The sequence below is a fragment of the Dermochelys coriacea genome, chromosome 7 (assembly GCF_009764565.3).
Source record: "Dermochelys coriacea isolate rDerCor1 chromosome 7, rDerCor1.pri.v4, whole genome shotgun sequence".
Taxonomy (NCBI): Eukaryota; Metazoa; Chordata; order Testudines; family Dermochelyidae; genus Dermochelys; species Dermochelys coriacea.
The window spans coordinates 53759913-53777025 of record NC_050074.1 but is presented as its reverse complement, the minus strand read 5'-3'; the positions used below and the strand labels follow the sequence as shown (position 1 = coordinate 53777025).

The 17113-nt window shown below is 44.9% G+C and overlaps 1 protein-coding gene across 24 annotated transcripts in view; it reads left to right on the top strand.

Moving 5' to 3' along the window:
* USP54 (ubiquitin specific peptidase 54) overlaps positions 1 to 17113 on the top strand; it is a 250097-nt gene that overhangs the window by 178829 nt on the left and 54155 nt on the right. For 20 of the 24 annotated variants that reach the window (XM_043517996.1, XM_043517998.1, XM_043518007.1 and 17 more), the window contains 4 exons: positions 3381 to 3549; positions 7146 to 7316; positions 11400 to 11531; positions 11765 to 12136. In XM_043517996.1, the coding sequence (XP_043373931.1) occupies positions 3381 to 3549; positions 7146 to 7316; positions 11400 to 11531; positions 11765 to 12136 (844 nt within the window). Of the gene's footprint in view, positions 1 to 24; positions 80 to 3380; positions 3550 to 7145; positions 7317 to 11399; positions 11532 to 11764; positions 12137 to 17113 lie in introns of all 24 variants that reach the window. The other 4 variants (XM_043518001.1, XM_043517999.1, XM_043518012.1 and 1 more) reach the window with 2 other exon arrangements.

Below are 17113 nucleotides of genomic sequence, written 5' to 3'. Positions count from 1 at the left end.
TGCCTGCACTGCTGATGGCAAAAGTTGAAACAGCTGTGGACTTCTGTACAGCAGAGACCTGCATGGCAACCAGTACCAGGTAAACTGACAACTGTTCAGTGGTACCAGAAGGCCCAGAGGCCTTCTCTTTGGTTCTGTTTAATTGCCTGCCAGTCTTGCCTTTATGCTGTTGGTTGGAATCCTACAATTCACCTATGCCATTGGATGTATTTCTCACCGCCCCCCAGCCCTCCCCGACAAATGGTGTTGCCATTGAGTCCCTTCTCCTAAAGTTCACAGTTGAAATATCTGGATGCCACTTCCCTCTAGTAGCTGTTTGTTTCCTGAGGCGCATTCTTCCCTCTCTTACCAGTGCCTTTTTTCTTCCTGCACCTAGGATGAAATGCTTGGCACCAAAGCCATCAGCACTGAGATCTTGGTGCATGATTACTACATCTCATTATTTCGTTGGGCTTCATCTCATGCCCCTCCCCTTCTATTTCCCCTTGTCACAAAGGCACAAAAGTAACAAAGGAAAGCTTTCTTCCATAATCTCATCAAGCACAGTCTCTAAGGGAGAGATATAAGTCGTCCACTTGTTCTTGGTCATGTTCTTCTGCAGTAAAACCTTGCTAAGGATAATTCAGTGCTGCAACAGAATACCTATGTAAGGAGTAGATCTGTTGGAGTAGATGTTCTGTGCATCTCTGGAAACCTGTACTAAAACACAGAGAAGTGTTTTCAAATGAATAGTGGTAGCAAGAATTAAAGTCCGGCTCACCAAAACAGAAAGTACAGTCATAGAATCATAGAATATCAGGGTTGGAAGGGACCTCAGGAGGTCATCTAGTCCAAACCCCTGCTCAAAGCAGGACCAATCCCCAACTAAATCATCCCAGCCACATCCTTCTTGTAGTGTGGGGCCCAAAACTGGACACAGTACTCCAGATGAGGCCTCACCAATGTTGATTAGAGGGGAACGATCACGTCCCTCGATCTGCTGGCAGTGCCCCTACTTATACATCCCAAAATGCCATTGGCTTTCTTGGCAACAATGGCACACTGTTGACTCGTATCCAGCTTCTCATCCTCTGTAACCCCTAGGTCCTTTTCTGCAGAACTGCTGCCAAACCATTTGGTCCTTAGTCTGTAGTGGTACATGGGATTCTTCCGTCCTAAGTGCAGGACTCTGCACTTGTCCTTGTTGAACCTCATCAGATTTCTTTTGACCCAATCCTCTAATTTGTCTAGGGCCCTCTGTATCCTATCCCCACCCTCCAGCGTATTTACCACTCCTCCCAGTTTAGTGTCATCTGCAAACTTGCTGAGGGTGCAATCCACACCATCCTCCAGATCATTTATGAAGATATTGAACAAAACCGGCCCAAGGACTGACCCTTGGGGCACTCCACTTGATACCAGCTGCCAACTAGACATGGAGCCATTGATCACTACCCGTTGAGCCCGAAAATCTAGCCAACTTTCTATCCACCTTATAGACCATTCATCCAGCCCATACTTCTTTAACTTGCTGGCAAGAATACTGTGGGGGAGACCCTGTCAAAAGCTTTGCTAAAGTCAAGGAACAACACGTCCACTGCTTTCCCCTCATCCACAGAGCCAGTTCTCTCATCGTAGAAGGCAATTAGATTAGTCAGGCATGACTTGCCCTTGGTGAATCCATGCTGACTGTTCCTGATCACTTTCCTCTCCTCTAAGTGCTTCAAAATTGATTCCTTGAGGACCTGTTCCATGCTTTTTCCAGGGACTGAGGTGAGGCTGACTGGCCTGTAGTTCCCAGGATCCTCCTTCTTCCCTTTTTTAAAGATGGGCTCTACATTAGCCTTTTTCCAGTCGTCCGGGACTTCCCCCAATGGCCATGAGTTTTCAAAGATAATGGCCAATGGCTCTGCAATCACATCCGCCAACTCCTTTAGCACTCTCGGATGCAGCGCATCCGGCCCCATAGATTTGTGCTTGTCCAGCTTTTCTATATAGTCCCGAACCACTTCTTTCTCCACAGAGGGCTGGTCACCTCCTCTCCATGCTGTGCTGCCCAGTGCAGTAGTCTGGGAGCTGACCTTGTTCGTGAAGACAGAGGCAAAAAACGCATTGAGTACATTAGCTTTTTCCACATCCTCTGTCACTATGTTGCCTCCCTCATTCAGTAAGGGGTCCACGCTTTCCTTGACTTTCTTCTTGTTGCTAACATACCTTAAGAAACCCTTCTTGTTACTGTTAACATCTCTTGCTAGCTGCAACTCCAGGTGTGATTTGGCCTTCCTGATTTCACTCCTGCATGCCCGAGCAATATCTTTATACTCTTCCCTGGTCATTTATCCTATCTTCCACTTCTTGTAAGCTTCTTTTTTGTGTTTAAGATCAGCAAGGATTTCACTGTTAAGCCAAGCTGGTCGCCTGACATATTTGCTATTCTTTCTACACATCAGGATGGTTTGTCTCTATAACTTCAATAAGGATTCTTTAAAATACAGCCAACTCTCCTGGACTTCTTTCCCCCTCATGTTATTCTCCCAGGGGATCCTGTCCACCAGTTCCCTGAGGGAGTCAAAGTCTGCTTTTCTGAAGTCCAGGGTCCGCATGCTGACCTTTCAGAAGAAGAAATGATTATACAGCCAAGTGTTTAACATCTTGCATGCTGGATGAGTCTCCACCAAATGTTAGCTGTGATCTTAATTAATCCCAGTGCTGGAAATCTCTGGTTTGCGTGTTTTATTTTTTTTTACTTAATGCATCTTGTCAATTATGATAGATTAATTGATAATCATTGGTACCATAGTTATAACATTAAAAATGTGCCCTGATTTTGGTCAGTGAAATGTTGGGAAATTTCATGTGGTAAAAAGTTTTTTTTCTTAGCATGACTAAACTCTGAATGGGAAAGAATATTAGTTTAAGCCTATATTCTAGCAAACGTTAATTTTGTTTAACTATAAAACAGTAAATATCTTGATTATCAAAACAAGGCATAAACTGTTTCCGGTTTCTGCTGACACTGGGCTCCCGTCCAACTGGTATCACAAATTATGACAGCAGTATGGTGGCTGTCAGAAGAAGACACAGAAATGTCAATTTTAATTAACATCTTTACTTTCAGTTACATTTCAGAGTTTATAACAAGCATGAAATGCTTCAGCATGTGAAGGTAGAGTGGGACTCTGGGTAGAATTAGTGCAGCTTTATTGTGATCACTTATCACTTGTCCCTTGTCACTTTGGGCATCAAGAATCTTTGGGGAGAGCAGGAAGATATGCAGGGAGTGTTACTTGATTGTACAGTGCAGCATATGAAGAGGTTAAGAACCAGTCTCCTGGTTTGCCTGAGAGAAGTGAAAAGAAAAGCTAAGGAGTGTTCCTGTTCTCCTTGTTTTTTTAACTCAGATTGGTCCAAAGTGGAAAGATGTTGTGACCAAGTGCATCAAGGGTCATTATCAGCCTTTGCTGCTGCTTTATGCAGATCCGAGAGGAACTCCAGTGTCGATTCAAGACTTGCCCTCTCAGGTGGATTTACAGCAGTATAGCAGGACTTGCTATGATAGCGAGGACTCAGGTAAACAATCTGAACTGTACATGCTTTATGCCCATCTCCATTGCAGCTGAACTATTAAAAAAAAAATTGTACTTCATTTTGGGTGCTGTTTTGCTAGCCAGGTCTCTGTCACTGATCAAAGCTGACGTAGAGTCCTGAGAAGGATCCCTCAGTATTTTAACTCTTAAACCTTCCCTTCCAAACTACAGCTTCATAAATTTCAAGTACATTCTCCTGCGTGAAGGACTTGCTTTCAGGGCTTCTCTTTAAGACCAAATGTCAGCTGGGGAAGGTTTCCGTTAAGTAATGCGATGAGCCATCCTCTTTTACTCCATCTAGGGCAGAATTCACTGTCTTTGGAGCATTCCCAGATTGTGACAGCCAGAATTTCAAGAGACAATATGCTATTGCCAAACCAGAGGATGAGCCTGTAATTTTACTTTTTAAATGTATAAAGACAGTCTTCAATCCAAATGATTACAAAAAACCCACCTAATCATAAAACATTCAAGGTTTCTATCATTTTAAATATGTCTGGAAATTTGTCTTTTCTAAGTATATCTAGGAGAAAATACTGACACAAGAATGTGGACACAGTATCCGATTTATCTAATGATTGAATTCATAAAGTTATCCTGCGTTTTTAACAGGAAAGAAACAGGAGCAGAGATGCACAAAACATAAAAGAAGGTGATCAATGCTTTTGACACAACATACAGAATGCATAAAGAGAGTGACTGCCAACATGAATCTCTTGGGGTTTAAATGAGGCATCCAACACAATACTGTCTCTTAAATATCGTTTATTATCCAGCGTTATGGTACTGATATGATACACTAATGGATTGGGGAGAGAAAACACAGCACTTTCAGTGGTGTTCCTTTGGATTGGAAGGATGCGGTCAAGTAAGATGCCTTCGGAGATGAGTTCTGAGTCTGCTCAATGTTTGAAATAATGATCACGAAGAGAAGGCTAATTTTTAATTACCTGGATAAATTAGGCCACTGAACAGATTGAAGTGAGATGAGGCTTCCTGTAAGGAAGAAGGAGTATAGACGTTTTGAGAGGCACATTTTAAAAGCAATCAAGAAGAGAGATTGTGGTGGTGGATATACACTGTACATGAGCTTACACTGTGGCAGTATTGCAAGGAAGGCTGATTCTATTCATGGATATTTACAGAGAAGCTTACCTGCATTTAGGAGGGCTTCATAGGTTGCGGTCTGAGAGCAGGACCAGAAAAATGTCACCTTCCGCCCAGGAATTCAACCCATACACACCATTAGGGCCTGTCTACACAACAATTAGACCACAGCAAGCTGGGTGTGAATCTACCCTGCAGTAGCCTGTTGCAGTGTAACTGTCCATGTGCATCCTGCTGAAGATGTAGAGAGCATCTGGGGCCTCTACTAACAGATTGTCATTACTAGTAATGTTAGTAAAGCGGCAGCACTTTAACATGGCTGTGTAGTCGTGCTGGGAAAGAGCTCTCCCAGCGCTATAAAAAAAAACTACCTCTACGAGGGGAATAGCTACCAGCACTGGTGCACTGTCTACACTAGCACTTTACAGCGCTGAAACTTGCAGCACTCAGGGGTATGTTTTTTCACACCCTTGAGCGAGAAAGTTGCAGTGCTGTAAAGTGCCAGTGTAGATGAGCCCTTAGTGTGTTGTCTCCAGTTTCTAAGCAAGCTAATTGAGCACCTTGCAAAAAAGAGTCTCCAATGCCACCTGTTAGGTGCTAGTATCTCTAGCAAGTTTCAGGCCGGGACATGCTACAAAGACTGTTCTTGTAGTTCTGGGTTGACATCCAAGGGAAGTACATAAATACTCATCCTGTTGGATCTCTCTTCAGCATCTGATCCTATTGTATCCTGACCTGCTTCCAAGAAGCTTCAGAGCTGAATAGAAACATCCTAAAATGTTTCAGGTGTTTTCTTTCAAACTAAATGCAGAAGGTCATTACAAGCAACCTGTTCTTCCATTTCCAAAATCCTCACTGCTGAGTCCCACAAGGCTTGGTCCTCTCCCTCACATTATTCAATATCTATATGAAGCTGTTGAGAGGGCTGGTGAGACAATACGGGTTGAGGTGCCAGCAGAATGTAGATGACATCTAGCTCTGCAACTCCTTTATGTCAGATATCAACAATACATCTCCCAGCTTTATCAATACCTAGCTGAAATAAGCACGAAGGGCACTGGCTAAAGCTGAACCCAAACAAGCTGATATGGTGCTAGGAGAAAGAGAGGAATGCTTCAAAGAACTTGTCTCCTCTACAACATCAGTTAAAAATGGGTTTTTTCTTCCCTCTGATTAAATCAATCTGTCCATCTGTGACTGGCCATAAGATTGCACCATATCCTATCAGAAGCAGATCTTCAAGCTAATCATTGTATTTCATCATATTAGGATTGAAGCCATGCTCTTTGGAGAAAGCTTGAGGTGGTACAAAATGTTACAAATCTCTCTGTAAAGCTCACTATGAATGCTTCCCTGTGATACTTTGCTCTCTGTTTTAATACAGAGTCCTTTTCAAGCTCCGTACCCTGATACTCAAAGCATTCCATGGGATTGGTCTCTAGCTGACCAAGGTCTCCTTTCCTTTCATGACCATGATCTCCCACCACGTTGTAGAGGAATAATGACACTTTTAACCAGCAGGGGGAGGCTTGAGGGTCCAAAAGATAACTTTCACAGAAATTTTACATAGACTATTGGATTTGCTCCCAAAAGAAATCAAAATGGCCATGGAAGTAATGCTTACAAAACTAAATAGAGAGCTCATGTGTTCAATTTTTCTTTTCTTTTATTTCATCACATGTGCCCGTGTATGTGTGGGTGAGTATGTTGTACGTACACAACACCCTGTAAACTATCCAAAGTATTTTTCCTGCAGGCTGAGAAAAAAAGGACAGAAAGAGTAATCTGTCTATGTATTTTAAAGGACTTAGGGACACGAGAAATGCCATGCTCGATCAAACTTGTGATCCATCTAGTGCAGGAACCTATCTCCAACAGCAGCCAGCACCCAGTGCTTAAGAGGAAAGGTGCAAGATACCTTGCATTAGGCAGATGTGTCCTATTCTCTAATAGTTAGATTGGTTTAAACCCTGAAGCATGAAATTTAATATCTCTTTAGAAAGTTCTTAGCGTTAACTATTATAATTCTGGATATTCTTGTTATCCATATAAATCTCCAATTCTCTTAGAATCTTACTTAGTTTTTGGCCTCAGTGCAGTCCTGTGGCAATTAGTTCCACAGTTCAATTATGCTAATAGGCTTTTTAGTTAATAAAGAACAAAATCATCTTGAAATTAACTAATTTGTTGACAGATTGGTGAAGTTTTCATCATAGTCATATTTATGGAAAGTATTTTTTGACCTCTCCTGTAGATGAAAAGGGGTTAGGCTAGATGACATGAGTCTTCACCCAGTTAATTCCACCATCTTTGAATCTGTGAATATTGTGTAGGTGATTCTCCATATCCCTTTGTTCCTAAACCTGTTTCTTTGCTTCTGTCTAGTTTCTTCCATTCTGTTTTCTGTCATAATCTCTCCTGATCTGTATATCTCAAATAGAGGCTGACATTTGCATTTACTTCCTTCATTAGGGAGGGAGCCTTCCATCTCGAGTGACACCAGGACAGACTCCTCTACAGACAGCTGTCCCTATAAACACTCACACCATGAGTCTGTGGTCAGTCACTTCTCTTCTGACTCGCAGGGGACAGTCATCTACAATGTGGAGAATGACACAGCTTCGCAAAGCAGCAGGGACACAGGTAGCAGACACTTTTGTGCTCATGTAGCCATTGTGAATCTGGAGATTACAGTAGAGCTCAGTTAAACAATATCTGTTTAAATACAGCCCAGGGCATACTGGCATGGGGTGTTCTTTGAAGTGCTGGCATCTGGTGAATTATGGTCCTCAATCTGTAGCATGGTGCAGCTGTACAAAGCACTATTTTAAAGCGTTGTCAGTGGTGGCATGTGCAAGTCCCTGTATTCAAGTAGCTGAGGCTATATGGGAAGGGAGCCCACACTACTGGGACCTGTATGTGGTCATCAGGGAGTTTCTGCTTAAAGTGGACAGCAGTGAGGCTGGATATCCATCTGCACTGTGGGAGGACAGAGGTCAGAGGATAGCTGTCTGCCTGTACAGTGAAGGCAGGTTGGTGGGGATCTGGAGTGGGAGGAGAATCTGTACTACGGCGGAAGCTGGGTGAAGGGTCTGGTGGGAAAATCTAATAGGGTGGAGGTCTCAAGGTGTAGAGCTAACCTGTCAGCTGTGGCCTGTGCTTGTCACAAAGCATCCAGCCTGCGACCTGGCCAGTCTGTTCCTGAATGCAGCACAGAGCTTTGACATTAATTTCTAATAAAGGACTACACTAGTTAAAAAGAGCGGAACTTTCCATATACCCAAAGGGTGACCTGTTAATAGTATATCTGTAAATGGAACTAATTTTGTGTGCACCAAACCCAATAGGTTTCACAAAGTGGGCATACCTGTTAAATGAACAGTTCCTTATTGCACCAAAATTTCTCCAAGCAGCACATTTTGGTGCTATTTCACTCAGTAAGTTCTTGCCCTCCTGTTTGTAACAGCATACATGTATCCATCTGTGGTTCAAATCTTTACTTAAGTTCAGACCAGAATTGGGGAAGGTATTTCTCACAATGAAGAACTGGACTTTGTGAAAGAGTAGATTTCAAACAGGTGTTCTTTGGTGCTCTTTGATTCCTCACTATGCATTCAGTAACTGGCACTCCAAGCCTTTGGCTCTGGATGGTTGATATATTTTGTATTTCCAGATTAAATGTTTGGCAGCTAAGGCTGCCACAGTAGTCCTAAATGAGAGAGAAACGGATAGAAGGGGAAATGTAGGGCAAAATTTGATAATGATGAAAAACCAGAACTTGTATTGATCTTCAGAGCAATAAAAAGCCTAGTTAACGTAAGATTCTGGGATATTATTTATATCCCAAAATGACACAGACGTAATTAGAAAAGCTCCTGCCTTGCAACAGTTACAGTCGAAGTAGACGGAAGAGGTGAGGGGTGGGAGAGGGAATGAAAATACACAAACAGATAAAATTCAACATTTATATTATTGATTTCATGATTTGTGTAGTGACTTTCTCCTTTTATTTCTTCTCATGCTAACTTTATCCCATGTTTTTCCTCCAGCTCTTACCCCTCACTTACTGCCTAATTTAAACCTGTCTCCTCTCTCCTGATCTAGTCTTCAGCTATATTCAGTCCCTGCCTATTAGCTAATCCCTACTTGGTCATCCCCCTTTGTCTTCTCCATCCTCCCTCCCTCCCTACTCAAGTCTTCCCCAAAAAAAGTTAATCTCCCAGCCTCACGCAACAGCTCAGCCATCAAATGCTGACTCCTGGGGCTGTAAAGGAGCCATCCCATCACTCCTGTCAACTGCGACTGCTATTGAATCAGTCTGGGAGAAAGCTGGATTCTTCATTAATGGCCACTTCCCCCACTTCTCCACCCCAGAGTTCTGTGGACCCCATTCCACATCACCCTCCTGGGACGGAAGACAATTGGGGCCATGTGCCCTCAAACACCTGGGTACGTCAGGATGGGGATGGGTGGGGCTCACTGAGTGTTTGAGCTAGCCCTCTGCCACTTCTGGCAGCCAGTGCTGTCGAGCTAAATAATTCGTGAATTCTAACTTCTCTGCTCAAACTCCTAAGATCACATTGGGATCTGTCTCAAGTGGTCTGGTTTGGTTCCCTTCTCTAACCCCATGCTCCCAGCCTTTGTGGCTGTAAAGATAATTTTCATGGACATGACTGTTTGCCTATTAATCCATATGATTGCTTGAATGTGAGGCATCTAGTATGTAAAAATACACTTCAAGGGGCAGATTTTGCATGTGTTTGTTGAGTGCTTGGGAAAAATCCTGTTTTGTTAATTTAGTGAATTCAGCAAAATTAATGAAAGGTGCTAGATTGACAGCTCTGGAGATTGAAATTCACAGCCCAGGTACAGCGTGCATGCAGATACTGCAAACTTTCGCCAGGCTGCCTCACTAGTGGACTTAGTCCCTGGTCTGGAAGGACCATGATTAGGGGGACAAGGTAATTCAGGCTCCATGCTCATTTAGTACTTGGCACCTCTGCTGAGACTATGGCACATACTGTCCATACTGTGATCTTGTCCAATTTATGGATGGAAATATAGGAGCGTATTGGTAAAGCTGTCAATCTCCCAATCCACAGTGGCTAATTGTGCGTTTTAGGACTAGATAATATTATATATTCTTGCCATGTCTAAGAGACCGAACTCTAGCAGCAGGGGTACTCTTCAAATAGCTGCTGTGACAACACTGGAAATGCCCTATTGCTATCATGATACCATTGTTATCAGAATGGAAGAAATTTTTTTTAAAGCTAGCTAAAGAAATTGTGCACTCTGAATGCAATATGGCTTCCCTTTATCACCATGGTAACTGCTACAAGATATCTTATGTCTTTACAGACTGACAGAATACCATTATGTGCCTGCTGTCATCCAAAGCTCATGTTGTGAAAGAATGAGTTCCCCCAAACCCACTTCATGACATCTTTCCTGCTCAGGCACTTTCCTGCTCAGGCACCTAATTTACCTACCACTCCCCCCGAATCTTCCCTCCGGACACCTCTCTTGTTCTTTCCTTATTTTCCCCACTTCCATATGTATTGCCTCTTTCTAAAGAGTACCGATTTCAAAATCACACTCTCTTCCTTGGCTTTGCAGACAAATTGAAACACAGGATGTTTCAATCTCATTAGCCTCTGTTTGAGTGGGTTGCCCTTGCATGCATACTGTCACATCTTTATTTGTTGATGTAGCACCTCTACCTAAAAAGCAAATTCTCCTTTTGCTTTAATATGTTTTTTTGAATTTTGATATTATTTATTTTAAAAGATGAATTCAAAAAGCTAATTGTAATGGCAAGATCTGCGACATGGGTTCTCTGGAGAGGAATTGGATTGGCACCATCAGCTCCTCCCACAAAGGCCATTGAACAGTTGTCAGGGAATTGGAATTTTCATTCACTACACCTATGCCAGATTGAAGTTGATGGTGGAAAGGCTGGATCTCCTTCCCAAACTTCATCTTTGTCCTGCCCCTCTGCTTGGGAGCAGTCCTGATTTGGAATGGGACTGCTCATGTGAGTAAAGTCACACACATGCATGTGTTTGCAGATTTGGGGTCTTAGACTTGTAGGAACCACAAAGCTGAGTGCTTACACACTTGTAACCATTATTGGTAATCTCACTTTAAGGGATTTCGAACTTAATTTAAAAAATTATTGTGATCATTAGCTTGGTAGTAAATTGGTCTGAGGATGAGGCACTCTTACCAAAGGGCAAATCCTTACAGAGAAAATCTGTGCTATATTGTGAACAAATATTTTCTGACTCAGTTGATGCAAAGAAAAGATTTGTGTGTAGTGAGCAAAAGAGAATTTGTGAGGAGAATGAAATCAAACTAGCCATGTTTGTTTAAGAGCTGTGTTTGTTTAAGAGTACGAGAGCTGCTGGAGTGTTGGTATTGCAAGATAATGGTGTCCCTGGAGCATTATGAGGCAAGGCACAACCAACTGCTTCCCATCTTGTGGATGATCTATCTCATTTAACACAGTCCCTGGAGTTGCTTTGTGGCTCTTTTGTGACTATTTTTAAAAACCTTTAGATACAAATTATTTAAAGCAAATGACTTTGCTTACTAGAAGCTGCCAGTTAGCATTGGAGTGTCTGTGCAGTTCAGGAAGAGTGAGAAGGGCCTACTATTCTTAGATTGTTGAACAACCAATCCAAAGACTCTTGCCATCTAAACTGTGTTCTCTTATTCTTTCAGGACACTTGACTGACAGTGAATGTAATCAGAGGCATATTTCCAAAAAGAGCTCACTGACTGACCGCAAGAGGAGTTCTAGCCGGTCTCGGCGAAAAGGGGATGAGATACAGTCATCAGGATACCATAGTGAAGGCAAGAGGCATTGTTTTAATTACTTCATCACTCTCTCTGTACGTGTTTTTGTGATTTTTTTTTTTGTGTGTATGTGCACCTCCCTTGCTGTGTGTCTCCCTTTCTGTGTTTTTGGTCTGTCTTGCCTTTGCTAATTTTCCTGTGTATGGCTTCAGAAAGATGCTGTGAATAGTGCTACCAATTTAAAATGAAGTTATTTTTATTCTTCCTGCCTTCTCCTTTGTATACTGCAGGGGAAACATTGAAGGAGAAACAAGCCCCCAGAACTACCCCTAAGCCATCCAGCAGCACCAGCAGACTTAGAGAGTTTAAAGAGACAGTCAGCAATATAATCCACAACCGACCAGCCCAGACCAACCAAGGCTCTCCTTGTGGAGGGAGTGTAGCGGGTCAGTCAAAGATACGTCGCCCCAGGAACTTGCCTGTGCATTCTCGCGACTGGGAAATGGAGAGTACCAGCAGTGAATCCAAATCCAGTTCATCTAGCAAGTACCGTCCAACCTGGAGACCCAAAAGGGAATCACTGAACATAGACAGCATCTTCAGTAAAGACAAGAGGAACCATTGTGGCTACACGCAGCTCAGCCCCTTCTCTGAAGATGCAGGTGAGGGGGTGGGGAAAAGATGTATGTTGTTGGGTTGTAACTGGAAAAATACAGTTAGGTGCAGAATTAATCATAACCCTCAACTGCTGTATGGAAACTATGTAGTGGCAGGTTTCAGAGTAGCAGCCATGTTAGTCTATATTCGCAAAAAGAAAAGGAGTACTTGTGGCACGAGAGACTAACAAATTTATATGAGCATACGCTTTCGTGAGCTGCAGCTCACTTTGTCACACTCTTGAGCACACTCCGATCTTTTTCATGCTAGTTGCTTTGGTGATGGTGAGGAGTGCATATGAAGTTTGTGTATATGTATGCACTGTGCAATGTATATATTATTTTGAGTGTTTGTTCTCCAGTCTGGTATTCTGTAAAATTCCATTCCTGTGGAAGCAAAGACAGGAGAAGCACTGATGTGTATACTGCAAAAACAGAGCCTGTACTAGGCTGCTGGGCAACTAAGAGTTTGTATTGCGGGATGTTCTCATGCTTTGGTCTCAAACATGTGCCCCAGCACTGGCCTGCTCCCTCTGACCGGTGTATATATTCTGCGCCCTCCATCCTCCTCTTGCTAATCACAGCATATGCAGCATGATGTCTCGGACTAGAGAATGAAAGAGTTCCCCTTGCTAGCTACCATTCCCTATTCTGAGTGCCTGTCATGAGCCCTATCACCAAACCCATGGTTTACCTGGACCTGCCTCTCTCTGCACCTGAAGATAGAGGCCAAAGCACAGCTCTTCACTGCTTTGGGTAGGGAAGTCTGTGTTTGGAAACAAGAGCCCCTGACATCCATGGGTCCTTCCCCTGCTCTGAGAATGCAACAAAGATCCATGCAGCTTTATTGTCATGTTCACCATCCAGTTAGGGGAGAGAAATCCCCTAAACCCTACAAAGGGACTGCAGATCAGACACCATTTGGTGCTGTTCCCCGGGGCCCATAAATGGCTGGAGCTGCTGAGTTCCATTCCATGGTTGGGAGATCAGTGGGGGAGAGAATGTGTGTTGGCAATGTTCGGGTTGTGTTGATGGAGGACCAAGCTATTGTTGGGGAAACCTGAGAGGGATGAGAGGAGAGAGAAATGGAGGAAATTGCTGGGGAGAATCTAGAAGTTAAGGAGGATTGGAAGGGATGAAGTAATCATGGGAATGAGGAAGGAGAAAACTTGAGGAAGGAGGGAGAGAACATTGCCCATGGAAAGGATGGAAAAGGGGCATGAGGGGAACCAACCAAAGGCAAGTAGGAATGCACATTAAAATCAGAAAGGGGTAACACTAAAATATGAAGGATTAGGAAAAGAAGCATAGTGAGTTATAGTAAAAAAAAAAAAAAAAAAAAAAAAGTAATCAAAATCTGAATGCCAAAATTCTAAAATAGATTTCATATAATGTTTAAAGCACAGTACCACAAAGAGCTAGAGCAGCAGAGAATGGAGAATCAAAACAAAATCCTTGCTCCAAAGATCTTACTATCTAATGCACAAGTGGGTACTAGTACACAAAACAGTTATATGCACAAATGCAGAGAGTTACGGAGAAGAAGAGATTTGTCTTTGAGGAGTGTCCCTGTGGGTGCTGCACTTAAGGTGTCTTGATGCCCTGTGCTTGTAATCAGAGATTTGTGGTAGCAGTACCCGGTTGGGCCACACATGCACCGCTCCAAGCGGTTACATAGCAGTGCACAGCCAACAGTTCCCCAGTTCCTTTTCTCCCACATTTGGCTTGTGTCTGAGCGATCAGCAGGGCCCTCTCTTACCTCAGATAGTTCGTAGTTCCTCTTCGAGTGATTACTCATGTCAATTCCATTCTAGGTGTGTGTGCTCTGACCTGTGCTGTCGTCAGAGATTTTTGCCTTAGTGGTATCGGTAGGGCTGGCTGTGGCGCTCTTTGGAGTACGACATTCATGCGGTGGTCTATCAGGCATTTCCGGCCCTACGTCCTCTCAGTTCCTTCTTAACACCAGTGGTGGTTGGTCAGCACGCCTTCCTTTGCTTAGCAAGTGCTAGTGTTTTTTTTTTCTCCTAAAAACTTCATAGCTTAGGGCCTTTTGTAAATAGTTTGTGTTTAGTGTTAGTTAAGTTGTTGTTAAGTGTAGTTAGTTAGGGTCCCTGTGGGGACTTTGCCCCAGTCTCCCAGGTTTAAGCCCTGCTCAGATTGCAACAGGCCTATCCCTGTTAGCGACCCCCATAGCAGCTGTCTTAAGTGCTTGGGGGAGTCGCACATTAAGGATCAGTATCAGATCTATAAGCACTTTTGGCCTCGAACCCAAAAGGAATGGAATATTCGTCTCAGGGCCCTCCTGCTGCAGTCTGCCCTTCGCCTGGATTCTGAGCCATCATGACAGGTCCAACCAAGTGCCTTGGCCTCCATGCACAGTGCACCGCCAGCACCTGTTTCCTCGCAGCACTGAGCGTCATTGCTGGTGCCGAAAAAGAAAACAAAAAAGTGCAGCTCCCTGGCTCCAAGCAAAAAGGGCCAAGGGACCCAGGCCTAGCCGCCAGGCTACTCCAGAGCCACGTCCTCAAGCCTCCCCAGTTGGAGCCCCCCAGACCTCTCAAAGGTCCGTCACCAATTCCTGGGAGTGGTATTGGACCCATGCCCCTGCCTGCACTGTCATCCTCCCAGGCGCAGAAAAAGCACAGGACTCCACCTGCTCTGATGATGACTCTGGTGCCAATCAGGACTCGGCTAAGGCTCCCCAAGAAGGCAAGCCAGCCGCCAAGACCCTTCAAGGGGCAGGGGAATACTGCTGGTCAACGGAGAGGAGGCAATGTTCCTGTTCGCCGTGCCAAGGATCCAAGACTCAAGGCTCTGAGACTTGCCATCGGTCACTCAGGCTAACATCCAGTTTCCCTCGGTGTCACTCATCTGTATGAGGTCAATACTTCCCATACTATTCCCGGCACCAGTCATCCTCCCATCAGTTGTCTTCTCAATGTCAATCCCGATCGTTGGCATACTGGGAGCGTTCCCCGTCTCGGCACCGGTCTCCCTGTCACCGGTACCAATCTCCCTGGTACCAACACCAGTCTCCCTCGTCTGGTCATTGGTCGCCGGTAGCCATGAGCAGTAAACAAACACAGGCATGGACGGGGCCCTTCCCTGGTCGCAGGAAAGTGATTCCTCTGGCATGGAGGGCAAGTTTAGCCCATCGCCTAGGCCCCACTGGCAGAATTGGGCACTGGAACCCACACCATCATCTGTGGCACCGCAGTGGCGGCACGGCCCGTGGCCAGCACAGTGGCCTTATTGGAACGTGTGGGACATACTAGTCATAACAATCCCCCCTTTGCAGTACTCTTTGTTTGCCATGTCAGAACTCTAGTTGGCAGCACCGATGGCACCAGGCTCAGTGCCGGGGGCCCATTCAGAGGTCACAGTGGAAGAGCCTGTGCCCACCCCTAAGCCTCCCTCTCCAGCAGTAGTTGAAACCCTGGGACCTCTCCCAGTGGTCCAGTCTTCCTCATCAGCCCTGCACGAGGCAGTCACAGGACCTTCAAGAGCTAGCCCGCCAGATGATTTCAAGGAACATTGGCACTACTTCGGTGTGTAGCCGAGAATTTGGAGCTGGAGGTGCAAGAAGTAGCGGAGCAAGAGAACGCTCTCTTCAATGTCCTCTCAGCCTCTACACATACCCGCATCACCCTACCCATGCATGAAGAGGTTCTTAAGATCACCATGGCCCTATGACAAACTCCCTCTTCCATTCCTCCCATCTCCAAAAAGGCCGAAAAAAAGTACTTTGTTCCAGCCAAAGGGTTTGAATACCTTTATACCCACCCACCCCCAGCTCGTTGGTTGTGTCTGTGGCCAATGAGAAGGACAAGCACAGTCATACCGCCTCGACTCACAAGAACAAAGAGGCCAAAAGTCTTGATCTCTTTGGGAGAAAAATTTATTCAATTGCCAGCTTACAATTTTGGGTGGCAAATCATCAAGCCCTGTTGGGCAGATATAACTTTAATCTCTGGGATGGTCTCAGAAAGTTCCAAGAATCCCTCCTGCAGGGTTTGGTCCAGGAGTTTGGCACCCTGGTGTTGGAGGGCACAGTGGTGGCCAGATGCTCCCTGCAAATGGCATGGGATGTGGCAGACTCAGCGGATCGGGTAGTTGTGTTGGCAGTGGTTATGCGGCGCAGCTCCTGGCTCCAAACAGATGGCCTCTCCCAGGAGATGCAGACCTCGATTCAGGACCTTCCTTTCCACAGGGTTGGTCTCTTCTCCAAGCAGACTGATGCCAGGCTGCATGGGTTGAAGGACACTAGAGCCACCCTTTGCTTGTTGGGCATGCACACGCTGCTGTCTGCTCATAAGCCATTCCGGCCACCTCCGCTGCCAAGATCCTGGCAGCCCCATCAGGGCTCTGCAAGAAAAAGGGACACTAGTTTTAGCCGTCAGTGCCCTTTTTCCTCCTGCTCACTTGCATAACCTGGGCCCGCCAAACAAGTAGGGGGCCAAAAGTGCTAATTTTGAGGGTGCACTCAAGAGCGATGCCTCAGTCAGCTACCTGGATCCCCCCCATCTCTTCATTGACCATCTCCTCCCCTACCATTTGGCTTGTTGTAGGTAATTTCAGACCACTGGATCCTGGATATAATATCTTGGGGCTATACCCTGCAATGTACAGGCCCCCCCCCACCCATGCTCTTCCCCATCCCTCTTCAGGGACGCTCTCACAAGCAACTCCTCACTCAGGAAAAGCTCTTGTGCCTGGGGGCTGTGGAGGAGATTCCTCAGGACATGGAAGGAAGAACATTCTACTCCCACTACTTCCTAATCCTGAAGGCAAAAGGGCGGCCTAAGACCCATCCTGGACCTGTGTCACCTCAAGAAGTTGAAGTTCCGCATGGTCTCCCTGGCCTCCATCATCCCCTCCTTGTTACGCCGCTCTCAACTTAAAGGACACTTACTTTCATGTTTCCATATTCCTGGGTCACAGATATTTTCTGTGTTTTATAGTGGCCAGGTGCCATTTCCAGTT